This window comes from Gavia stellata, chromosome 7 (genome assembly GCF_030936135.1).
Source record: "Gavia stellata isolate bGavSte3 chromosome 7, bGavSte3.hap2, whole genome shotgun sequence".
Taxonomy (NCBI): domain Eukaryota; kingdom Metazoa; phylum Chordata; class Aves; order Gaviiformes; family Gaviidae; genus Gavia; species Gavia stellata.
This window is the reverse complement of record NC_082600.1, coordinates 23,882,773-23,909,973: the sequence shown is the minus strand read 5'-3', so window position 1 is coordinate 23,909,973 and position 27,201 is coordinate 23,882,773. Positions and strand designations below refer to the sequence as shown.

At 39.5% G+C, this 27,201-nt stretch overlaps 1 protein-coding gene across 1 annotated transcript; it reads right to left on the bottom strand.

Moving 5' to 3' along the window:
- Window positions 1-1,825: 1,825 nt before the first annotated feature.
- Window positions 1,826-26,932, bottom strand: GTF2A1 (general transcription factor IIA subunit 1). Its single transcript, XM_059819610.1, has 9 exons — window positions 26,874-26,932; window positions 19,979-20,080; window positions 18,101-18,308; window positions 15,610-15,674; window positions 12,098-12,173; window positions 10,105-10,238; window positions 8,892-9,212; window positions 6,843-6,932; window positions 1,826-2,565 (listed from the first exon to the last, which is right to left on the bottom strand). The coding sequence occupies exons 1-9, from the start codon at window positions 26,901-26,903 to the stop codon at window positions 2,458-2,460; spliced, it is 1,134 nt and encodes a 377-aa protein (XP_059675593.1). The 5' UTR covers window positions 26,904-26,932; the 3' UTR covers window positions 1,826-2,457.
- Window positions 26,933-27,201: the final 269 nt, after the last annotated feature.

The following is a 27,201-nucleotide window of genomic DNA, read 5'->3' as shown; positions in this document are numbered from 1 at the left end:
GTATTTGAAGACAAAACTTATCTGCAAAGCATACCATATAATTAGCTTGCAAGAGACTGTGCAAGTTCAGAAAGCTTTGAACATCCTTCAGAACAGGCTAACCTTAAGTGACCTTTAAAGTTCTGCTATCCCTTAAAAATAAATAAAAAGGCTATGCAGCTTCTAGTATATGTACGTGGGTGAAAAAAAAAAAAATCACTAAAATGTATGAAAAAAAAGTGTTGTACAAGTAATCTGGGTTCCAGTAGTATGGACAGGAATCTATAGCTAAAGGGATTTTTTTTTTTTTTCCTTTTATTGGTTTGGTTGTGCAGCATTACGGGAATTTTTCTCAAGTCCACTACTTAAGACTTACTGGTAACAGATATGGAAAAGGTGAGGGAATTAGTACAATTATTGATTTCATTGCAGTTGTACATAGAAGTGTCAACAGTGGTAAAAAAATTAAAATAAAATATCTGCTTTGTTCAAAAGAAAGCAAACACCGATCAATTTGAGATACCTTGAAGCCCCAAGCCAAAAATGCACCCTAAATGACAATTCCATTACTTAAGAATTAATTAGAAGAAACATCAATTAACTTTTCATAAAGCTTATGTATGTAGATGGCTTACTAACAACCATATGGCTCAAGACATAGCCTACAGGCAGTTTTAGTCTGCACCAATGAGAGCACAGGTGTACAAAATCACAGCAAAAAAAAACCCTTTACAATGTGTTTTGCGTTTTCTACATACTGCTGAGACTACGAATCCACTTGGAGGCAAGTCAGTCAGAATGAAAGCGCAGTTGTTATACACTGCTAAAATATACTTGTGACTTTGTTAACTGTTTAAAAACTTTCATTCTCAAGCAAAAAAAGGTCAGAAATCATGGTTCAAATGTCTGCCTCTGAAAGTCTTCCCCAATTTAGTTAATTATCTTCACTGTGTCCTTTTTTTATCGACTTTCCAAGCACCAATGAAAACAAAATTTTTTTGAAATGGTGAGCCACATGAACATTACTTCCTCAACAGTTTCTGAAGTATAACGCCCATTCCCTCTTTTCATTCAAAAGTAACTGTATTTCCAAAGCAGGGCTTGCAAGAATAACCTGTGCATGAAGAAAAGGTATTCACTTCTCAGGAGAGGAAGGGAAGGAGGGGGAGCAACCTTGTTGCTTTTCACAGAACCAAAACAAACAAAAAAACCCCACCAAAAACCACACCTCTGGAAAAGGCAAGTGAAAAAGTGACTACAAAAGGTTTAGTGCATCTGACTGCTTGTTTTTTTGTTACCAAGACAGTCTAAAGATACTTTAACAAAATCTGTGTTCTCAAAGCTGTGCAGATCTCTTCATGAAATTACATACCACCTGGAAACTTTAGAGATTAACTGCTGCAGGTAACTTATGGCTATACCTTTTAGTAAAGTGGATCTTTGATTAACAGAGTTGCAGCCAGGATGTTAGAATTTTTAATGCGATTTTCTGTATTAAAAATTTAGTCATTCTTGTGGTCTGTTGAATTATTTGTGGATGTCTGGACTACACATGTAGTAAGCAGGTGAAGGAATGCATCTATTATGCCATTACCTACATATTTGTTTCAAAAGGTCTCCAAAGCCTTTTTTCAAAAATCAATGGAAACTATATTTTTCGTTTCAGTTCAGTGATGCCGAATCACCACCAAACAGCAAGAATATAATTAACAAGGTAAGCAATCTGACTTTTGTGGGGGGGAGCTACAGGTGCTTAGTATTTAAAAAATACAGCCCTAAATAAAAGGTATCACTGACATGAAATTAAAATAATTTTGAAATATAAATGATCATTTTACCATTTTGTAACTGCTAGGAACAACAACCTATTTATGGGGAACTGAATTGAAAATAACAAACAGATATAATAATTAATGAGCATATCAGAATTAAAAATATTTTCCTTATACAAGTTATTTAAATTTTAACACCTTAATTCTTACCCTTCTGTACAAAGCTTGCACGCAGTTTAAGTAACATTCTGACCATCCTCACTACCAAAAGGAAGTGTTCAAAGCAAAGATTTGTACACACAATAAGCATTTTCAGATTAATAATCCATCAAAGGGAAGAGTTCCTTCAATCAGTGGAAGAAGTATTTTAAAATCTTAAATCAAGGGAAGAAGGGGGGGGAACAAAGCCTTACATGCTAAATACCAGCTGTAGGTACCTGTATGTAGAATTGATAATTAAGGTATTCCTAACACACAAAACCAGCTCCCAGACAATGCTATAGCTGCTACAGTCCATGGCTTGCTCATCTGAAGTAGTGTCTTTGTTGCCACATTCTACCTTTGTTCCAATACTTCTGTTTATTGTTTATTTCTGATGTGCAGATACACATTTTGATTGGAGTATACATCCAAGTCTCAACCTCTCCTTCTTTTGATTTTTTTTCCTTTTACAGAGTTTTTTTCCTTTGTTTTGTCTTTTAAAACTTCACCATTCTGCATCCCCAATGGCTTTGGAAAATACATAATCTCTTCCATTAAGATTCATGATGCCATCTTTGAGATGAAATTTCCATTTGTTTTTACTTCTATGAATCTAAAAATAGGGAAGAATGTTGAACTATTACTCTGCATCAGAAATAGGTAATAATGCATAAATAAATTATAAGGGCAAGAAAAAAATGAAAGTAACTATTAGACATACATTGCTAAATTACTACAAATATCTTGAAAATCACTTCTGCATTTAGCTATGAAAAACAAAAACTAATTATACATATAGCAGTATTTTCTGTTTTCATTTTTTAAACCAGGGACAGCAACTGTCACAAAACCATGCAAGCAGAGGCATTCCAAAATCCAAAGCATACAGCATATTTTTAGAGGTGGTTGGAAAGGAAGAAGAGAGATATATCCACCTGTGCTGCTTTAATTTCATTAAATTATATTTGATTATGACAGCCACAAAACTCCACTTGAAAGCCAGAAATTCCCATTTCAACCCCACTGTAATAGAAAGACTAACTTTTTAAACCAGCCCTGAAAGTATCAAACACTAAGTTTTATTATTTGCACCTCTTGTCTAAACTCCATTCTGCATGAACACTAGTTTGATTATGTTACGTATAGATAGATAGCAGGCCTATTCAACTTTCTACTTCTAATATTAGAATTTGACTCCAGGTTTCCAAAAGTTAAGTTTTGATTAAAAGGCAAGTGGATCATTTACAAGGTTTTCAGTCTGAAAATCTCTACGGTACAAAACGCACAAGCTCATATAAAATACATGTACTAGTCTTATGTTCTATAACTTCTCCTCAACGGAGAGTCATTGTATACGATTTACATTCCAATGCTCATCGTAAATTGTCAAGTGAGGAAAGTAACATCGCCAGTATTGGGGATGATGGCATGAAGCTTCAACTTTAACCTACAGTCTTCCCAGTTAAAATATTAGCCCTTTTAAGGCTTTGTTTAAAAGTAATTTGTAAGAGTAAGCTGGGAGATCAGTCCAGCTATTTGCAACAACCCAAGAAATACTAGGACAGCATTAAAAAAAAAAAAATGAAGACATTAATTCCACTCTTGATCCCCAGGGAGTCCCTATTATGGAAGGCTGTGACGTAAAGGATCTTCAGGTTATAATGGGTATTCCTCTTGACACAGGATAAGACAAAGAATAAAACAACAGTTTTATTCATATGCTATTTGTAAAAATATTCCGTACAGAAGTAACTCTTCTTTCTTTATGCACACTCCCAAACAAATACTACCTGACTACAGGAAGCAGGTTGACCAATGTGGTGAAGGAGATCAGAGAAGATACAAGGACAACAAATAGTTGTAGTGTTGGGAGACTGCAATTATCTTATGCCTCCTACGTAAACATCAAGGTGCAGCATTGAGGCTGTTTTAGATACTATACAATCAAGTCCTACTTCATGAAGAAGCTAAGTCAGGAACCCACAAAACACAAAATCCTTTTCTTGGTTCAAGACACTGTGCAGGGTTTAAGTTAGAAAATATCACCAGAACTAACAGCAACTACGTAAAATGAACATTTTCCCAGGGGTAATAAGTCAATAAATCCCCTAGAACACTGTTTAACTACATTTATGTTGTTATGTTTAATTTAAAACTACAAAAAAAAAAAAAAAGACCACCATATACTGTAAAGCACAGAGCAGATGAATACCTGCCACCTATCAAAAAGGGCATAAGAAAAAGCAAAAGACCCCCAGTACAATTAAGTAGCAGGACAACAAGATATTCAAAGAAAGCAAATATCTTTCAAAAAGCTGAAATGCTGTCCAAAAGAGAAAAGATTATCATAAACTTTTGCATATAAAACAAAAATTTAATTAGGTGATCTACAAAAGTTAAGAAAATTTTACAAAAGGCATAAAAATAAGGAAACCCCATTGCAATTTTTCAATTTCCATCAAGGACAGGAAGTCTCATCATCTGCTATTAGTGCTGTAGAAACAAACAGTAAAGCAGCACCAGAACAGGTATAACCATAGCACTCAATCAATTAATAGTACTACTGTTTGGTCTGTGCTCACCTTAAGCTAAGAAGCCAGTGGTAACAGCAAATAAATTGGCTTATATACTCTGGCTTATATACTCTGCTTGCCCTTCTGAATGGCACTCAACAAAAATCCCTCATCAGAAGCATTTGAGCTGCCATAAGGAAAGAAGGAAGGTCCTCAGATGAATAAATAACTGAATAAAGATTGGAAAACAAGGGTAAAAACACTGGTTTTACAGTGAAATGGGATCATTCAAGAAGAGATTTGTGCTGGCTGGAGTCTGCATGGTTTAAGAATTCACTTATGAACTGGAAAATAACAAAACATCACTGATGATACGAAAAGAATAGTTACTGAAGAGCTGCAGAATGATGTTACTGCCCTAACTCATTGTGTAATAATACAATGGTGGCATTCAATGTATATGAAGGTAGTAATAATGGAAAAAACAATTCCAACTTGCATGGATAGAAAAAATGATGGGTTTGAGTTGACAATGACAAGTCAGGAATGAGATCCCAATGTTTTAAGACTTTTCCATGAGAACATCAACTCTATATTCAGTGGGGTCGAAAGGACACATGAACTATTGCAGAATATTGCTACACCACTTAATAAATTGAAGGTTCACCTGTGTTATGAATAGCTCTGATCCTCCCTCAACCTTACCTACCCATATCAAATAAGATACAGAAGAATAAAACAGATCTGGAGAATGAAGGTAAGAATAATCAAATGTTTGGACAGCTGTACAAATAACAACTGAGTAAAGTAGAGCTCTGATTTCAAAGAGATGACTGAGGAGGGTTATGATGGTCTGCAATATCATAAAAGGCACCAAAAAAGCAAAGAGGAAACACTTGTCTATATAAAGAACTAGGAGGTATCATACGAAACTAATGGGTTAAAAACTAGGTAATTCTCCACGCAGCACGTAATTCATTTATGAAACTTCTTGTCATAAGACAAAGTTTACAAGGATTAAAAAAAAATCAAATTAATTTCTGACAAATTAAGGAAAAAATCCTCTGCTGGCCATTTCATACAAAGCCACTATCTCTCCCTCAAGAGACAGTTCACAGAAGGATGGTAAAAATGCTTTACATGAGCATCGCTACCTGTTTGCCCTCGTCTCATTGTTCCAGAGGCACCCACCATCAGCTGATGCAGGACACTGTGCAAGAGGAAACTCTGCTCAGAACAACTGAGTTGATCCTGTGTATTTTATAGAGACAAACTGAACAATGATTATTTGATAAGTGATGAAGCCCTTTCAGAGCATGTGGCACTAGAGGTTAATAATGGACATCGTTCCCTACTCAGTTCATATTCTTAACTTTTAAGTTCCTGTTGCTCAGCTTTAGCAGCTCCCAACAAGCTTTTCTGACTGCTATTCTGAGATCCCTCACTACTCTCATGAACTGCCTCAAAAAATAACAGTTCTGGATTACAGTCTGGAGGAGACAGATGGCTGGGATGTAGATACTGATACCACTTTCCTCTATCTTAAATTCTCTGTTGAATCTGATGACAAGCCTAAGCAGAGTCTGGGCATAACTGAAGATCTTCTAACCAAGCCATTCTCAGTTAGAAAAAAGCTTACAGCTTTTTTCTGCTTTAAAAAGGATCCTTATTCATCATAGTCCAATTAATCTAGCATAGGAAAAGAAAGAAAATCCACATTTAATAAAACTTTCTGCATACTACCTCAGTAAAAAGGTGTCTGATATCCTCTAGACATATTTAAAATAATTCAGACATGGATGAATCCTTGCATATTCCAAGGGCAAATATGCAAGAAGAAATTAGTCAATATAGAGGAGGAAAGACAGTTCAGCAGAATTTAAAGCAAAATAAGCAAAAGCATACCACATTGCCATTTCAGTAAAGAATGTACAGCACAGAAAGAACCTTCTCCTCTAATATTCCTCTATTCAATCAAGAAGAGATATTTTTAGTGATCAAGGAACTTGTCTTCCACAAGTGTAACATCATAATGACTAACTTCTTCCATTCATGGCCACAACAAATGCACAAACTTACTTATAATAGTTCACTTCTCCTGAGCCCAGAGGACTGACCTTTTGCTAAAGGTCACAAAAAGACATGATGAAGAAAAAGAAAATGCAGCCAAATTTTTCTAAGCTTTACTCATTACCAAGTTTAGTACAAAAATGTCTCACAAACTTGTTTTGAAAACAAACAATAGCTAATTCTTATATTACCATTCACATTATAATCTTTACAGATCTACCTGTACTTAACAGTCATAAAGATATTACTTAAAAGATAGGAAGAAGAACAGAGAAAGAATTCTTGGATTCTGTTCTATAGAGATTACCTTATCATACTGGCACACAACAACATTTTCCGTATCGAACAGTTCTTGTCCTTCCTCATCACTCACATCATCTTCACTGTTAAGAGGCTCCTGAAAGAAATACATGCAAAAAGTTATGCTGTAAGAGGCCAGATTCTGGGCGCTGCAGCCTTTTGTCACCGCAACCATTCTATCCTTTACTGTAAATGTTCCAGCACTTGCAGAATGTCTTTACAAATAAATTAACATCATGCAGATTTTCATTTTTCTAAAGCATCTAAGCAGTACAAAGGTGACGTTAGTCACATCACTCTCTATGTGCCATTAAAAATAGAAACTCCATGACTTACTCATGTTGGATGTACCACAAACAGAAACAGACCTCAACACATGCAGAAAGTTTTTGCAGGGGGAAAAAAAAGATGCTTTAAGATGATCTTTCATTGATACATACAAAATAGCTTCTCCAGACCTTCTAGAATGTCTTTTCATGTCCCTTAAAAATTACTTTTCCTTTCTTCCTCTTTCTGCTAACACTCTGTTCCAGCAGAGATCTGGGTTGGTTTTTTTTAACCTCGTGTAAATAACAAACATTTCAAAAGCTAAAACAACCTCTAATAAACACAAAACAACTTTTGTGAAGTCTTATGTATGATCCTCATCTTCCCACCCACTCCTAAATATAAGCTAAATGGGGGAGATGCTAGTAAGAGAAGAAAAAGTTGTACTAATTCCTTCCAAAGTAATGATATATTTTACGTTACTTCAAAAGCTTTAAGGAACTGGTCCACTCATTAAGTAACTGCTGATGATCAAAGGTAGCAGAAATAACAGGAGATCTCTGGCATGCTGATAACAAAGTCTTGGCATATAAAAAAAATTCCATGAGAATGCTAGCATTAGGGCACTATTAAAGAACACTTAGTATTTAAGCATGATGACCTATACTTAATAAGGCAACTATTAAAACATTCAAACTGACACCAATGCTGATCAATATAATGGAAAAGTGATGTGAACCCAACCTGTCAGTTGCAACAGAAAACTACTGTTAGACACCACTGTAGATGTACTACAGAAAACATGATTTAACTCCTTGATAAAAATTAGAAATTTTACCTGCATATACTGCATGGGTGATACACTGTGAAATGCTACATATGCTCCTCATATAGGCATTTTAAAAGGAATCTTAAAATAACTGGAAAGGCTGCAGAGAATTGTGGAAGTGATCTGACAGTTCAAAATGCATTTTAGGGGTAGGTTTAGGGAGCACCGAGTTTCCTGTCAGAGATTGAAATAACAGTACTTTTAGCTTATTAGTATCCCTCCCCCGCCCCCTTTTTTTTTTTTCTTCATTTCTTATTCCTGTGGTGCTTTTTGAAGCAACACCTCAAAACTTACTAAGAACCACTGGCTCAAGTCCAAAACCAAGCAAATTCAAAGTCTAAATTAAGCACATATTGTTAAGAATGCAACAATATTCACTCCTGCTCCTATCTCCTGATTTTGTTAAATCAAGGTCAGATGTGTTTCTAGAAGGTGCTTTATAATCAAATTTGAGTTCTCAGGCTTGTTGTAGTGTAACAGAAAGCAACAGAGTATCAGCGAGATAAAGGTCAGACCACACCTATTGCTCCCCTCAGTGAACTAAATATATGCTCTCCTTTTTGTCAGTCTTCCTAACACCTTGCTTTTGTATGCACTCAGTCCCAAGTGGAGTTGACTATTTCTGTTTGCTTATGAAGGTTTCATAATTTCATTGCTGACCTCTCCATAACATCAGAAATATTACAGCTGAAGTTTTTAAAAGGGCATTCACAACAATTAACAGTGTTTGCTGTGTTCCCTGCCTTTCCCAGCTCCATTTCAAGGTGCTCTGCTAATAGACACAGTTTCCACAACTTCAATATGGGAAATAAAGAAATTGAACTACAAGGATAAAAGTTTTAGTCTCAAAATTACTGGAATATAATATTATTTGAAGCATAGAGTTTTCTTTCAAGTATTGCAAAAAATTAGAATGAAACACAAGCATGCTCCAGTCTTCTGAAATAATGTTAAGTTTACCTCTTCAACTTGGCCATCTTCACCCCCATCTTTTTCTTTGTCTTCCTCTTCATCATCATCATAGTCTTCTTCCTCATCTTCTTCTTCTTCAGACGATGTGTCCCCTGCTCCATCAACTTGCAGAACAAGTGGTGCTTGAGGTTGTGCCTGTTGTTGTTGAGGTTGCTGCTGACCGGCTGCAGGAATCTGTGCTTGAGCTGGTGTAGGGGCAGCCACTGTTGTAGGTATGACTTGTGTTTTATTTCCTGTGAACAGGATCTGCTGAGGCTGAATAATCACTCCTGTCTGCTGGGAAATCCCTCCAGGGATAGGAGCCAAAACCTGATGGAATATCACTGCAAATACTTTGGCTGCTAACATAACAATCTACCACATCACTTACTCACAGAAAACAATTAGAGCATATCAATCTGACTTGCACTAATTAAAGAAGCAAGAGTTATAACTATTCCAGCCTGTATCAGATACATAATTTAATCTTCAATAACGTATCTTCTCTCACTAGTCGGTGTTCATTTTCTGCATTTTGCATTGCTAAATTTAAGAAAACCTACTGTCTTTCCATTCTAAAACACTAGCACTACTGCCACACCCGAGTTCCAAGCACAGCAGAGGAATGTCTAAATTCACGTAAAAAGATTATTTTTAAACCTTCTCTATAAAACATTTAGCTTTAAATTCTCTACAAATTGTTATTCGTGCTTAAACTGCAGAACTCTGACACAATGCTAAATTCAATTCTTACACAGTCTGGACACATTTGACCTTGTAGCTGAACAAAAATTCTCATAAAACATACTGTATACACTAAATAAAATAACTGGGCGGGGGGTGTGTGTTTGTTCTAGGTATTTTCTTCTATATGTTACGTGACAGAGAATCATTTTAACCAATAAACACATTTTTAAAAGGATGTAGACTAGAATTATGGACATAATATAATAATTGTCATCAGGGACACACAAAAGAAATTTTAAACTGCAGCCAGTCAGAATCTGACAAGAATAAAAGTGACATTGAAAACAACACTTCAAAATTGTTCATTTTTAAGAAACATACTCCTTAACACAATGCTCTTTTTTCTTCTTTTTTTTTAATATAACATTTCTGACTTTGTGTTCTATTTCAATTCGCTCACAAAAATGCAAGCCTCTTTAGTAATTACTATAATGTTTTTTCTTTCAAGTGTACCTATTCAAAAATTTTTCTTTACCTGCTGTATAACAGGTGCTTGTACTCCACCAGGCTGCATTTGCGGTATGACCTGCTGCTGTAGAACAACTGGCTGCTGTGGTTGAATGATATACTGAGCTCCATTTGCAGTTCTAACTACTTGGAGGATCTGGCCTGTAATAAAATGAATACCAAATTAAATCAAATGCAGAAATTCACTTTTAAAATTATCTTAGTTTAGAAGGTTGTTTTCTGGAAGAACACCAATGACAATTAAAGGAGAGCATTTATGTTTCGCTTTCACCGGTGAAAAGATACTATGCTATAGCAGCTGTGTCAGAAACAAAGAACTAATAGGGTTGTTTACCACCAAAATATAATCATGAGAGATGCAATCCAAAAATAAATTTACACATGCAAGCCAAAGTCTAATCGTTTAACACAGCACAGTATTTTAAATATTAGCTCTCACTTAAAAACATACCTCATGTTTCAAAAGATAGATTTTACAGACAGAAACACAAATGAACACATACCAAAACAGGAATACAGGTATTCACACCACAAAAATTCTACCCACTGCTAACACTGTGGTATTTCCAGGGTCCTGTCAGATGATGTCCCTTCCTCAGATTCTTTTCCCTCCTCTTACCACATTACAAGAAATTCCTCTATGCATAACTTTCTTTGCAACGTTATCATGCAGTTGCCTTTTTGAAAAAATCTATCCTTACAATTTTTATCCACCTCTCCTTTCTGTTCCCATAATGACTGTACTCGATTTTCTTTTATTATCCTATAGCTTTATCATTTTATACCTTTCGTCACTTCACAAAATACATCTAAGACTCACACACCATTGGAGATGGCCTCCAACTCTGAAAAGCAAGTGCTAAGATATATTCCAACATTAGTTTTTCACATTTCTAATCAGAAAGATGGAGAAGAAGAAATTAAATTAGATAATCCTGAACTTCATACATTTCCCTCAAAGACTGATTTTATTTCCTGTTCTCTCTCCCCAGGAAAATGCAAAACCCTATTTACTGAAATAACTAAGTATATCTTAAATAAGTGACTACCCTAGCCCCTTGTTTAAGAAAACATACTACAAATATTTGTAACTGAAAAAAACAAATTATGACCATAACAAAAGTAATAAATGTGAGACACAGATTATTCTATGCTATGTCAAACATAGATGTGCTTCCTTAAAAATTGGAAAGATTTTAATTTCTAGAACAGCTACACATTTAAATTTCATTTCAACTACATATCCATTAAACATTCAAATGTTTAAAGCAGGGAGGTTAAGTCCCAGGTGATTCTGAGAAGACTAGATGAATTACTCTGGCAAAAGCAGCAACTGATCCTAGAAAACGAGCTTTCTCAGATCTTCCTTTATTCTCCACACAGAACAGATCTAGAATCAAGCTTATAAAATCAACATAATACAAAAGTATATGAAGCATCAGATATGCTGTTCATAAAAGTAACATATAATTATATTCTAAATGTACAGCATGACAGTATTTAAAAATGATAAATCTAAAATACAAATAGCATTGCTAGCAAAATTAGAAATTCCACTGTGTGCTTAGCAGGTATGAGAAACCTTAAGACATTCCCCATCTGAAGTCACAGATTAAGTGATCCTGCTCCTTTATAACCAGACTAGTATCTGTGCTCAGATCATGCATCACAAAGCTCAGAAATACACAAAGGGGAAAGACAGCAACACCTGTCTTCTTGCTTCACATGCTTCTCTAAAAATTTGGAGAAATACAAAAATGGAGAAAACTGGCACAGCATCTAACCCACACCACTGTTTAGGTCAGAACCACAAGGTTCGTAAAACTAGCAAGTCAGTGAGCAGAAGAGTCCAGGAGTCTACTGAAAAGACTGCATTACCTTGTAAGGGCGGATTCCCAGGTTCTGCTTTTTAACAATATATAGGAGGGAGTAAACCCCAGAAATTCTCCATCCCAAGCACCCTCAAAACCATTGTTTGATCTCAATATTAAGACAGTTACCTGAATTTGTAAGTATCTGCTGAACAGGAGTAACACCAGCAGGGAGAGCCAATGTAGCTGCAGTGGCTGCAGCACTCTGAAATACAAGAAAAGCTTTTAAACCACAGATGTTATTGCCAGTGTTTCATCTCACAACATACTGCCTGAAAACATGTACCTTTTTATTGCTGTTTACAATGTTTGCACAAAAGTTTCTGCAGCTATTGAAATGCAGTCATTAATCAACTGTACATTATACTACATATAAAAATTATTTTCCTTTTTACTTAATAGGAAGACTGAAGCAACAATCACTAAAAATCACACCTTAACTCAGCTCCACATGGTTTCTTGGTTTCACAGAATCACAGAATGATAAGGGTTGGAAGGGACCTCTGGAGATCATCTAGTCTAACCCCCCCACCAGAGCAGGTTCACCTAGAGCAGGTTGCACAGGAATGCATCCAGGAGAGTTTTGAATGTCTCCAGAGAAGGAGACTCCACAACCTCTCTGGGCAGCTTGTTCCAGTGCTCTACCTCCCTCACAGTAAAGAATTTCCTCCTCACGTTCAGGTGGAACTTCCTATGACCAAGTCTGTGCCCATTACCTCTTGTGCTGCCACTGGGCATCACTGAAAAAAGACTGGCCCCATCCTCCTGGCACCCACCCCTCAAGTGTTTGTAAGCATTAGTAAGATCCCCCCTCAGTCTTCTCTTCTCCAGACTAAAAAGACCCAAGTCCCTCAGCCTTTCCTCATAAGAAAGATGTTCCTGTCCCCTAATCATCTTTGTAGCCCTTTGCTGTACCCTCTCCAGCAGCTCCCTGTCCTTCCTGAACCGGGGAGCCCAGAGCTGGACACAGTACTCCAGATGCGGCCTCACCAGGGCAGAGTAGAGGGGGAAGATAACCTCCCTTGACCTGCTAGCCACACTCTTCTTGATGCACCCCAGGGTGCCATTGGCCTTCTTGGCCACAAGGGCACATTGGTGGCTCATGGTCATCCTGTTGTCCACCAGCACTCCCAGGTCCCTTTCCACAGAGCTGCTCTCCAGCAGGTCAGCCCCTAACCCATACTGATGCATGGGCTTATTCCACCCCAGGTGCACTACCCTACACTTGCCTTTGTTGAATTTCATAAGGTTCCTCTCTGCCCAACTCTCCAGCCTGTCCAGGTCACACTGAATGGCAGTGCAGCCTTCGGGTGTGTCCGCCACTCCTCCCGGTTTTGTGTCATCAGCAAACTTGCTGAGGGCACACTCCATCCCTTCATCCAGGTCACTGATGAATATATTGAACAGGACTGGACCCAGCACTGATCCCTGGAGAACACCACTTGTTACAGACCTCCAATTAGACTCTGTGCCACTGATCACAACCCTCTGAGCTCTATCTACCAGACAGTTTTCAATCCACCCCCCGTTGTCCGTTCATCTAACCCACACTTCCTAAGCTTGCCTATGAAGATGATGTGGGAGACGGTGTCGAAAGCCTTGCTGAAGTCAAGATAGACAACATCTACTGCCCTTCCCTCATCTATCCATCCAGTCATACCATCACAAAAGGCTATCAGATTGGTCAGACATGACTTCCCCTTGGTGAATCCGTGTTGACTACTTCTGATAACCTTCTTTTCTTTATCTGCAAGCTCAGCAGATTTTTTTTCTCTTCTGCCTTCTCTGCTGATCTACTAGTAGAGTACAACACTCCATTGCTCGTGGGACTTTTACTTACACTTTTTCAAAACCGCTAAAGATATGGGCCTACAAATCTGAAGAAACATAAGGTACTGAAGCAATGATCATGTTCGCCTGTCTTGTTTTCACAAGGAGTAGTAATCTGGTTTGCACTTTTCTTCATTCTGTAAATGATCTGCATTTCGAGTCCTGAATAACACAGCTCTTTTGAGTGAATATACGCATGCAGTATACAGACTGTTCACAGAATGACTAATTTTTTTCTCTCAAGACAGCTGGTTAGAAGAAAAAGCTGAAGACTCTCAATGGGTAATGATCTGAACTTACAAGGAAACTGAATTCCAACAAAACGATAAGTGCGCCAAACACAAAAATCTGCATTAAGTCCTTAACTCGCAGAGGGAGATGGACTTCTCCAGAGGCCTCTCCATTTCAAGGGTCTAACTTCGGCTGCCTATGGAAAAGCCTCCCTTTCCCCACTATAAAGGAACCATAGCCAATTACTCTTTGCTACTGAAAGGATTTGAACTTTATTACTGGGTAGAGCACATGCTTCCTGTTTATAAGAAATATGATCTCCCCATATTGGCTGGTCAATATAGTAGTTACAACTGCCAAAATTAGAGATCACCAAGCAAAACTGAAAAGCACTCGTCTGCATCCTCATGTCACAGACAAAGGCAGATGAATAAACTCTCATTACTCTCTGCGTTCCAAGATATTCAAGGTCTGTCAGATCTATTCTTTAATACCAACTTAAATGTTTCTAATAAACACACACAAAAATTCCAAATCAATTCTGTAACTATTTACTGAACAGTAGTCTTCTGCAGTATACAATTCATCTACATTTTGACAGCAGCAGAGTTTTAAAAGCATGACATACTCATTTTTGCAATACCCATCAACAAGATCTAACTGAATGAGACAGAAAAAAAAATGTTTAACTGTTGGACTTGGGAAGTTACAAATGGTTGTAAAACATGTAAGGAAAAGATAGATGTTAACGTCCTCTCGGTCTCTGGGTAAATCATGCTATTTGAGTAACGAAGTTCAGGTTCTCTTCTATAGTAAGGTCAGCAGGTAACGGAGAAGTGAAGGCTAAGCAAGCTGCTGCAGCTTTGACTAATCATGAAACTTTGTTTCATGTGCCTTTTCCATAGAAGTGGAAAGAATGTAATGAATTCTGGTCTTAATACACATATTTAACTTGTATTAGATGTTGTTTTCATAGCTTTGCAAGCAATTTTTCTTTTCATTAAGCCAGGGCATTTAAAGCAAGATAAGATAACCAAAATTAACCTCTAGAGATAAAAACTGCAAGAAAAGGGTAGATGACCAGACTCGGTTTTATATGCTATTACAAAATTAGTGAAACAAACTAATGTGACCAGAAAACACTGATGTGAATTGCTAAATAATCTCTCATTTAATATAAGCTTAAGTTTCAGAATGGTTAGTGTTTTTTCCTGCATCTAGCAAATACAGTGTGCTTGCATCAGTTAGTAGTGTTGTGTTGGTATATGATGAGCACATCACCATGCAGATTCATACCAACAGTACTCCAATTTCTGATTTTAAAAAAGTTTTGGTTAAACACATTTAAAGCAGAAGATCAAGGTAAGTTCTACATTTGTTATCAAAACTGAAGTCCTGGATTACTGTTCCTAGACTGTCAGTGCAGCAGCAAAACTCAGAAGGATGGCAGACAGCTTCACCAGTGTCCCCTAAATTACTTTTAAACATCTGATGACTAATAACAGATTTGTGTTTACTAGTTAATCAAAACAACTTACATAGTAACAGTGTTTGCATGTACAAACTTCTGTTTTTCTTACCATGCCTGATGCATTCATGTGTGGTATCAGCTTGGAATCTGGCACAATAACCTGCTGCTGAGGTGCTAGAAACAAAAAAATAGCATTTCATGAAAACTACACAGTCTGCCCAAAATAACATCTAAGCCAGAATAACTTAGAACATCACTCAAACATCAGCTGAACTTCATTAAAAAAAACAGCTACTGAGCAATCTGATCTTATTAAGTTTTACTCTCAAGACAATATACAACAGCGGCTCTGAGAGGACATATGGCTCTTTTGGCTTTACAGATCTTATTTCAAGGGCTTCAGTAACCTATTCTGACCCCTAGGTAAAGCAAGATTTAAAATACATTTCTGAAATTAAAGGTATTAGTGAAATGTTGATGATGTCCAGTATCAGAGTTCTCCAAAAACATCAATTGACAGTGGTTAACTCTTAAAACAGACTTAAGCAAGGATTACTGCAAGATGAAGAGTATGTTAACAGAATGCAGCAATTAGCTTGAGTTAGGTCTAGTTAGCATAGCTGTTAGCATAAGCTCATGATCTTCACTGTCTTTCTAATGAAACAGATGAAATATTATCAACCACCTGTTCCAAATAACAAAATAGTTTTGGTATGCTGAAGGAAATAGATAGCTGAACTATGCAAACAACCTGTTGATCATCTAGAAGTGCAAAAGTGTCCAAGTCTATAGAACAAGCAGGTTGTCAGCGCTAATATCAGTGACAGTAAATTGGAAAAATGACAGAGCAATTTGCAACAAACTAATCATCAACAAGGTATTCTCCATCCAACCCTATAACTAAGGTCACTTAAGAATACTGGTGATAACAGAGTTTCTGGAAAAGATTCGGGGGAGGGAAGCCCCACAACCTTGCACCAAGATCTCAGGCTGTATCTTGAACTTTCAGGGAAAGCAGGGAGGGCAAAAGAGCTCAAGAAAATCTCGTGACCCTATGCCAGGCCCACACACAGGACAGGAGGAATCACCATGCTGATCATCCTGATCTCTCCCTGGGACTGCACCAGGTTGTGCAAGGAACTATTACACCATCTCCCCCACAGAACAGGGAAGTCAAGTAATTCATAAAACTGCATGTCTGTCATTAAAGTGCCTTGATACCCTAATTTCATTTAGCCTCCATATTGTCATTTGGTCATAAGCCACAACACTGGGCAACAATAAATCAGTTTTAAGTGTATTACTATAGGCAGAATCTTATTCTACCCTAAGACACAAACGGGAGGAGCGGGACCTCCATATTAGTGGAGGGAAACTCGTCAATAGAGTCACAGCTATTCAGCTAAGGAGCCACTAGAGGTCTTGGTGAGCAGACTTTCCAGGCTCTGCTGACTGTAACTTAAGCTAAGACATCCGGATCATTTGAAGTCACGTGTATTTAGGGGTCTTAATCTCAAAATGAATTTTATCCCAACAGTCGAAACTGATTTATGTCCAGGCAAAATACAAAGTACTACACAAAGAAAAAAACCAAACCAAATAAAACCCAGAAAAAACACACCAAGAAAAAAAAAAGCCCCAACAGCAGGTTCTTGTCACACTAGTTCCCTTCTGTTTTGAATATATAATGGTTGGGTTTGGGGTTTTTTTTAGGGGGGTGGGGAGTGGTGGATCAAGTCATAGCTATCTTTTGTGCCTATGACAACATAGGTTCTGATCCATGAAATCTGATAAAAAGACTGAAGTCTGTGACTGGCTACCACAGATAAATATTTTATGCCACAATTTTAATAGCACATTGAAAACTCAACCCAAGCATTTCACAGGTGGCAGATTTGTTTACACAGCATATATGCAGTAAAATACAGTAGTATTTATCCTAGTTTTCAAATGAAATTGTAATTGGTGAAAATGTTTCCCTTAAATTATTAATGGAGAAGACACAAGACAATAATTACAAGAAACAATACTGTAATGGCTAGCTAAAATATAGCTACACAGTGTGCGATCTTTTAAGACCACAAAAATACCCAGCCATTATGCTTTTCTCTTGAAACTTGTTCTAACATGAAAAAACATTTCCTACATATACTCAGACTGTTCTACAAGTATTTTTCACGTCCTAGCATCCACTTTTGCTAAACAATGATATAATTTTTTAAATTAATTTGCTCCTAATGACATTACTACCTCATGACTAAATTGTCAACTGCATATGTTTATTGGACTGAAATTAGAGCTGCTAATGGATTTTTGACAGAATCTGAAAGTCATGTATTCTTAAAACATGCTACAGAGTAGAAGACAAAGAATTCAGCTTTTCCAAAATCTTCTGAAGAATACGACTAACTCAAATACCAAGATATTTTTTGCCAAGGCAGTTCTCCTGACCCATTAAATAGAGGCAAGAAGAGACAAAGTTTAACATAAAGACACAAAGTTATCCATCAGATAAACATCCTGCCCTGGATTTAGAATATGCTAAGGAGTTGGTCTAACTTGAGAGTCTTTCGCCAGAGAGATTAGAGAGTAAGTCTGACCTTGCTGAGACGCTGGAATAAGGACCTGTTGTGGCTGAGACTGCTGCTGCACAGTCTGCTGCGGCTGAGGTTGTGTGTGATGGTGGTGGTGATGATGCTGCTGTTGCTGCTGCTGCTGTTGCTGCTGTTGCACCTGCAACAAAAGCTGCTGCTCTTCTGAATGGAAGCCATCTACAGCCTTGGACTGCATCAGCTTGTTCTCCCACAGCTAGTTTGCAAAAGGAAAGAGAAATCTCGGTGTACAATTTTTACTCAGCAGGATTCGTAACAATATAAAGACAGTACTCCAAAATCAAATTTGTTTTCACTGTTTATCTTGTACAGTCTACTTAGCCAAAAAGCCCTTAGGCAAATACAGACTGAAGAGGTAACTCCACAGAGGTAATGTTTTAAGAAGAGGAATTAAATATCCCTTAAGAATTGTCAGTCCAAGCTTAAGCTTTAACATTCTTTCTTTCTTCCAAGTGTGGAAGAATCATAACAACCCTAATAGAAGCATGAATTGAGATGAACCAGTAACTTTAAATTAGCCTTCAAGTTTTCACTTCTTTACCTTCTTTCTTACCTCTTTAATCACAGAAAATAATTCTTTATTACAGCTTTCCTCAAGCCATTTCTTCTTGGAACTCCTCAATAAAAGCTGTTTGAAGACTACTGCCTCATAACACACTTCAACAGAAACTACCAGTATACCTAAGATAATGTCTTTACACAGTTTCTACCACAACAACAAATTCAGCTTCTCCAGCCCTTCAGTTCTTGTTGTCAGCTGACATGTCCCCCAAGAAAAGCCACAGATGCAAAAAAAGCAGCTCTTGCAAAAAGACAGCAACGCAAGTATTCCGTAATACATCAGAGACAAAAAGACTACAGGCACCCAGGACTCCTGATTTCAAATCCTTCTTCTCTCTTTCCTCATTCAATCTTTTCTGACATCATTTGCAGAACATGTCTGTGACACAAACACCAAGGTGCTTTTCTTATAGTTCTCTCTCCATTTCCACCAAGCCAGGTCATGGTTTCATGGAAAAAAGTCTTCACCTGTTTCTGTCTAGCCAAACTCAAAATTCCTTTTCCACTCCATCCATTTTTTTAATACTTCAAAGATACTGAGAGTGTGGCATGTCCTGCTTTCTGAAGAATACCTTATTCAACAGCTGAGATAAGCAGGCACCTACTTTCCCAGTTTCCTTTTACTTTATTTCTTTTTTCTGCCTTTTCTCTTCCCTTTTGAAGGGCTTCTTTTACTCAGAAGAATTTGAAGAAAGCCATAGGAGACCCACCAGAGCTTAGGTCAACATCCTGCCTTTCTTTGGGACCCTTGGTAACAGTTCAAACCCGCTGTATTGAACAATTCTGAATCTGAGAGCTTCAGAGAAGTGTGATGTACACAGTGCAATTTATTACACACCACCCCCCAAAACCAATACTTCTGCAAGCCACAAACCATACATGCAAAAATCTGACAATGCATCCAACAATGCAACTCTTCTTCAGAAAGACAAAAACAACAAGCAGAGCAGGCTTTTTATTTTTTCTGCAGAGAAACCTTAAAAATTGTCTGCCTCTAAAATAAACATATTCTCCCCTTTCTTTTTTAAAGATACAACATTTCGGGGACTGAAATAACACTGTGAATTCAGATGCCTGCTGTTAGTTTATGACAAGTTTGACATGCCAGATTAGGCAAAGTAAACAAGGTGAGCAGATCTCTCTATACGGCAGTGTAATTCAAATGATATGGGGCTACAGATATGCAGATTAATACAATGCTTAGCTAACTAAAAATTAGTATTTTTACTGTGTACAACAGTAAGCAGAGCCAAAAACCAATTGCTGTATTGGTCTATTAAAAAAACCTTTTAAGTTGCAACTTACTGTTTTGAGTTCCATAAGAACTTGTTCATCCACTCCTTCATCCAGAAAAACTTCTCTAACATCATTGATGACATCTTCAATTACAGACCTGTACAATTTAGGCTTTAAGAAAAAAAGTAAATAGTCAGCATTGTTCTGAAAGAAATTACCACTTTAAGGTTAAAATAAGATTTCCTGCCACAAAAGACCTCTGAAAACTGCATTACAGAATATACAACATGTTTCAGAGTGACTAAAATATCCAAGGAGGTATAAATCAGCAAGAACAGCTCAAACTAGGTGAAAAGGGAAGGGACTGTTTGCTATCTTTGTGACATAACTATGGCACAAGACTTTTCAAGCCATGAGGAATGTAATTCAAAACAGAGAAAATGAGATTGTTTTCCATTCAGTAAATTGGTTTCCTGCTTGCCAATGTACATACTGAATATGCAAAAATATTTGCATGTGTGCAAAATATTAATGTCAAAGAATGTTAAAAGTTCAAAACTTTTAGATAAATACAGAGAAAAGAAACTTGTTAGGAACCAAATATGGCTCAGAATGATCTTGGCATGAAAAACGTTGAAGGCTCAGAAAACTGGAAGCATTCATGTGAATGTCCTGTTCTTCCTTACACATCTGTTTACAGAAACTATTGAAGACAGGCTATTAGGCTAGACAGACTTCTGTTTTCAATAAGTACTTACGTTTTTACATTAGAAACTTTTCAGGGGGAAATACCACAAATACATTATTATTCTATTACGCTGATTTCATGCCTAAACTGTCAATGATAAAGTGAATTGTCAATTCACTTTAGGTTACCAAAAGAAGCTGTGGAGTCTCCATCCCTGGAGATACTGGAAAGTCATCTGGACATGGTCCTAGGCAACGAGCTCTAAGTGGCCCTGCTTGTGCAGGGGGACTGCAAGATAACCTCTAGAGGTCCCTTTTAACCTCAACCATTTTGTGAATTTTAAAATGCAGGTACAATTTTAAATAGTGAATATATATATATATACTTAACCTTATCAATGAAAGCACAAAGTTTAATTCATAGGACCACAGGAGAACTGTACTATGCATGTGCTGTATCTTTTAAACAGTACAGCTTGGACCTCTCTACATACCTCAACAGTATTTTGGCTGCGTTTAAGTATCTGTGCTATCTAACTGCAAGGTAGCTCTACGAGCTCTAAATTAGGGTTGATCAATCTGCAGCCTGTGAACCATTCACTGACCAGGGCTGTTCCTTGGGCTGGGGGTAGACAGTTTTTAAACTGATCTGAAACTAGTTGCAACTTACTGTAAGCTGACATCTTCCTCTACTCTGTTCCGCAACTTCCTTACGCAATAAATCCCAAATGACACCACATACACCAGAGATGTTGCAAAACAATCATTCTGTACTCGTGCAGTGAGTTTGGCACCCCAGCAGGGCTGTGCCGCCAACACACACGGAAAACCTCCGCCAAGCACATGCAGTTAGTCCAGCAGTGCTGGAACTACACAAATTTACTGCAGGCACTTGAAACATTTATTTTATGCATAAGCAGTTGCTTAATGCATTCCAGAAGTGATGAATTTGTTACAGATTACACTGCACACATGTCACTGAATTGTTATGCCTATGTTATGGAATAATGGAGGGGGAATAGCAGCACAGGATTTACCAGTCCAGGAAAAAGCTGAGTGGCTAATAAGCACAAAAAGAAATTGAGTATCTTTGCTTTTAAATGTTAAAAAAAAAAAAATCAAAAACCTTAAAGAAATGCATTGATATTACAAGGGGAGAAAAGAACCTATTTGGAAGCCTGGAACTAAGAACTAAGTAGCCTGATGGCTGCTTAGTGCATTATTTCCTTAGTGTTTAAAACAAACTCTGTATGTGGCCATACTCAAACGATTTTTCTTACAAAAAACCCAAACAAACAAACAAAAAGAAGGGGGGGGGAAGGAAGAAAAAAAGAAAAGCAAAAAAAAACCACCAACAAAACCCAACATATCACTCTGCATTATTGACCACACATCAATATTTTGGCAAATGGCATGCTATCAGCACCCTATTTTTTTTTCTTCATTTTACATTTCATCAGTTTTCCACTTTTCAGCTTTAAAACATGCTGCTGCAAATCCAGTAGCTGAAATGTTAGTATTCATCCTTTTGTCATTTGTCTCTCCAAAAAAAAATTCCAGCCTCAAGTAACAGGGTAAGTTTGCCATCCTTGAAAACTATATTTACAGCACCTACACCCAAAATTTAACTTCTCCCAAAGAAAACATACCAGACTACCTGCAGATTTTTTTCTTTCAAAACAATACTGCATGCTCACACATCCAGGCTTCAAGTGCAGCATTAATTGTGCTTATAGGAAAATGTCTCTTTGAAATAGACTTTCAAAGCCAGAGTACTCTTGAGAGCTAGTATCTTACTGCGTAGTGAGTAACTTAGAAATACCAAGCATTATTAACAGTATTATTTTTCCACTTAGATTTAATTCACAGCAGATGCAAAAAGACATTCTACTTAATAACATTAAGTCCTACTATTCCCATAATTAAACAAATTGCATAAAGCTTATACGATTCAACTAGCACAGAAATGCTACTTAACCTATTCCATATATTGTTCCTTATTGTAGTAAAAGCAACTGTTCCTTAATGCCAAAACCACATTCTGCAAATAAACAAGCTTAACCTCAGGCATGTGAGTTACTTAAGTCAGAAGAACTACCTGTATGTCTGAAATTACAATCAAAATTCCTGCAGAATGGAGATTACATTTTCTCCTCAAATCCTCCTCTCCTTAAATCATGTATTAGGTCCACTTTTCTAATAAAACAGATTTTACACAAACAGGTCTTAATAATTTCCACCAGCAGTTACCTCCTCCTATCTCCACAGTCAGGCATTTTTGTAAGGTTTATTCACAAAGCCTCCTCTGTCTATAAAGCCCTAGGAAAAAATACCAACATTCAGATACAACAAACTGACCCTACAGCCCAACAGTCTGGTTGGGAATGTTTCCTTTTTTCCCTATGTAGTAAGGGGAAAAAACAAATTCAAAGAGCAGGATACTGGTTTCTAGTGTCCAGCATTAGTTTAGCAGAAGAGCAGAAAGGCAGGTTAAGAGCATAGATGTTCACTCTGCCATTGACACAGTGTCCTTCTGTGCAACTTCCAACAGCCCAAGCAAGCAGCTAAGCCCCGCAAAAGACACCACCACCACAGGGGTGCAGTGAGCCTAGCAGGATGCAGGTTAACAAACCCACAAGCAGTTTGTACATCAGAATTCTTGGATGCTGTTCTAATCACACAGTATCACAAGATATGATACACTCATGGCTGTATGATTAGAAGGAAGGGAACAGAGAAGAAAGTGTCTGCACGCTTATAATGAAACAGTGTCTGTCTGATTTTACCTATATATGTTTATGTAATACTCAGAAAAATCCTGTCCAGTCGAAAACATTCTCTTGTGTACACTCCTACTGAACATCCAGCCAGCCCAGGCAGAGGCAACGCCTTCCAGAGCAGGAGCAGCAATGCCTCCAAAAGCTGTCCATAGTGGAATTTTGAAGAATATCACAGAACGCTCTCTCCCTACCTCAAAAGAGGCAAATCCAGTAAAATTACAAAACGGCCTTAAGCCCTGCTCTTTAGAAGGGAGCACACTGCATTGTTGGCTTTAAGCATTATTTATATGATGCTCAAGCTTTTTATACAAGCCACCTAAGACTCTGGAGTGGAACGACAAAATTATTTTCATACACTGCTTATTCAAAAAATAAACATTAGAATACAACTACTGAACAAGTCTAAAGATGGGACAGAAGGTGAGTTAAGCTTTCCAATACATTTCCACATTCAGTCAAAGAGAGCAGTGAGAACATAATGGAAACTTTAAAGATTGCTATTAAAATAATCATGCTTTCATCTGGTTTATATTGAAGTGCCTCCCTCATAAAGAGTACTTTGTTGTAAACTTCAAGCTCTTTTAAGAGCAAAATACTCAAATCACTCTTCAATAAACACTATTCCAAACACTTGCTATAGATTAAAGACAACAATTAAAATTCCTGATTTATTAGATACAACCACAAACACATAGAAAAGATCTGAAATCTAGTACTTCCCCCTCTGGGAACATATGGAAACGATTATATTTCACTTTCTCTGTGCATCTTGTAAAGAAAACTCCCAACTATGGTGGGACTGCTACACACACACACACTCCAAATCCGAGGAGCAACCAGCAAGCTATTTTAAGAAATGCCACATGCCTTTGGGGGCTTACACTTCCTACATTCCTTTAGTTTCAAGGGTACAAAAACTGCATCTCTATAACTATTATCACAACACTTGAGATTTCAGCAGTTTGGGTTTCCAATACCCAACACATTACGGAGAGAGATATCAGGGCACACTTTGTGCATTTGACAGCAGTTTGTTCCTGGTTGCTTCTGCAGTTTTCCCTGAAATGTCGCTGATCTTTCTGCTGTCTGTGCAGTTACAGCTGGAAGCTAGCTACATGACAGCTACAGGAGCACACTGTAAAGGTAACTAGTTTTAGTCACAATTACATAAAAGATGTGCGTAAAAAGTTGTAACACATAATCTACATTGTATGCATTAAAATTTGAGCTTTTTCTACGTTGTTGTGGACTTTTACAAATAAATTACCTTTGTTACCCACAAAATCTTATACTGCGTGCAACTGTTAACGTCTTATATTTGTCCTTTATTAGGAAGAACAGATTTCTACCAGTTCAGATTTAAGCAGATGCTGATCATTTTCTTGCAATCAAAAAATAAAGCCAGAAGTTTATAAACAGAAGGACAACCAACAGATTAAGATCACACACATTCAATACGCATCCTACTGAGTAACTGCCCTGCATACATGGCTGACTACTTTCCTAAAATTTCCTGATACAAAATCTGACAAAATATCAAAGCAATGATGATACTTTGCAATTGCATGACAGTAACTCACAGGCAGGTCTGTAAAATTTCAGACTGGGAAAGGAAAACTAGGATGCTTTGCATTTTCTTTTGCATACCGTTTTGCAGTATACCAAATACTGTAATTAAACCAAGTATTAGTGAAAATTCTAAAACCTTTGCTCTGCCTGGATTGTAGTAAAATATTTGTAAACTTTAGTCACCAGAAACGCACAGAAATCATTGAGTAGTATCTGTGGCCCATGACCCACAGACAAAACTTTCATGTTAACATTGCTTTTAGGGGGACAGCTGTAGTCAGAGCTTGGCAGAGCACCATAAAATAAGTACCACATCTCTCCTTGATGTACTGGTTAAGAACCATTTAAACTCTATTTTCACCACCCAGCAGAAAATCTACTTCGAAGAGCTTATGGGAGCACAGGAACATGCACTAGCTGTATGCTAGGGACCAAAAAAAAATAAAAAAAAGGAAGAAAAAGGTACAGTTTCAAGCGCAGGAGAGGATGAAAACTGTCTTTGTGCAATGCATAAAAGCAAGGGAAAGTCCATTTACACCGGCTAGGAGACACCCCCCCGCCCGAGGCGGCAGAAAGCACCACCGCTCCGGAGGCCGGCGGCGACGGGGCCAGGCGGCGCGAAGGGAAGGGAAGGGAAGGGAAGGGAAACCCGGCGAAAGCCCGGTCGGCATCCGAGGGACAAGCCGCCCGTCTCCCAGCCTCCGCCGCGGACGCATGCACCTCCCAGCCGGCGCTCCGCGGCTCGCTCCCTATTTAAAGGCTGATGTGGTGTTTAAATGGAGAGGCGGTGACGTGGGGCTGGAAAGCACCTTCCCATCCTAGCAGAGTCTATATTAGAGAGCGGCAATAGCTCTATATAAACAGGGCAGCCACAGGGAGGAGGAACACAAGGAGCAGGGAGGCAGAAAGGCAGGGGGAAGCCATGATGGATCTGAGAGCCACAAACAAGGGGGCCGAGCCCGCCGCCGGGACGCCGGGTTTGTCTCCTCCAGCGCTTCGGGGCGGGGGTCGCGGCCGGGGGGCGCGCAAGGGGGAAAGGAGAGGAGCGGAGAGGAGAGCGGCGGCCGGGGGGGCTCGGTGGCTGCGCAGGTTTGTGTGACTGCTTGTTGCAAACCTCTGTGAGTACAAGTGCAGCAGAGAGCCACCCGCCAAGGTGCAGAAAGCACGAGAAGGGAAGGGGGGGGGGGGGAAGAGGTTGTTTTTTTTTTTTTCCCTCCTCCTCTGTTTTTAAAATAAATACTGCCTCGCTCGCCGGAGAGAAGTTGAGGGCTTTCGCCCGGCTTAGCCGATCCGGCCGGGCTGGGATAAGTGCTTTTCAACCATCGCCTCCTTCTTACAAAGCAACATAAAATGGCTCCAGCGCAGCCCGGGCGGGCTTCGCCGCCACCGACACCACAAAACTGAAACCTGGCTCGGGCGCCGCTTCCCCTCGCCCCGGGACGGCGGCGGGGCGGGCGGCAGCGCCCGCGCTCCCCCGCCGCTCCCTCGGATTTTCGCCCCTTCCCCGGGCGGCTCCCTCCGGCGGCGACCCCCGCCCGCCAGCCCTCCCCTCCCCTCCGCACCCCCGGCCCGCGGGCGGCGGCGCGGCCCCTGCCTCCCCCGCGGGGCTCCGCCGCCCGCCGGGCCGCCCCGCCGCCCCCGGGCCGCCGCCCCGCGCCCCCGCCGCCCCGCTCCCGCCGCCCCCGGCTCCGCTCTCTCCCCGCCGCCGAGGCGGCCGGCGCCGGGCGCCACAAGTTGGCTCCCCGCCGCGGGAGGGAGGCTGCCCCGCGCCCCCCGCCAGCCCTTCCCGCCGAGGGGGAGGGGGCCGGGGCCGCTCGAGGCGGGCGGCGGGAGGGAAGGGAGTGCGGGGGAGGGGGCGGCGGGCCCCGCCGGCTCCCTCCGCCCGCGCTGCCCCCGGGGCCCCCCTCACCCCCCGACCCGGTCCTTACCACGGGGTTTGTGTTAGTCGAGCTCGCCATGTCCCGAGCCCCCCGGGACGCCCCCAACCGCGGGGGGAGTCGCCCCTAAAACAATAAACCTGCCCGGCTGCGTCCCCCCAGCGCCCGCGCGTCCCGCCCCGGCTCACGGGCAGCCCCGCGGCCTGGCCCGGCCTGCTTCGCCGGCCCTGGGGCTGCAGCCGCCGCCGCCAGCCGCCCGCTCTGCCCGCTTCGCCCCTTTATATAGCGAGAGCCGAGCAGCTGCGCGAGCGGCCAGGGCGAGAGGGGGACGCGGGCGGGGGGGGCGGCGAGGCACCGCGAGAGCTGCGCGCGAGACTGC

Coding starts and splice junctions, on each gene's coding strand:
- GTF2A1 (XM_059819610.1), bottom strand. CDS start 26,903: ATGGCGAGCTCGACTAACACAAACCCCGTG. Junction 6,933..8,891: donor AAGATGGCCAAGTTGAAGAG/GTAAACTTAACA, acceptor TATTTCTTTCAG/GAGCCTCTTAACAGTGAAGA. Junction 2,566..6,842: donor TTGTGTGCCAGTATGATAAG/GTAATCTCTATA, acceptor CCCTATTTTTAG/ATTCATAGAAGTAAAAACAA.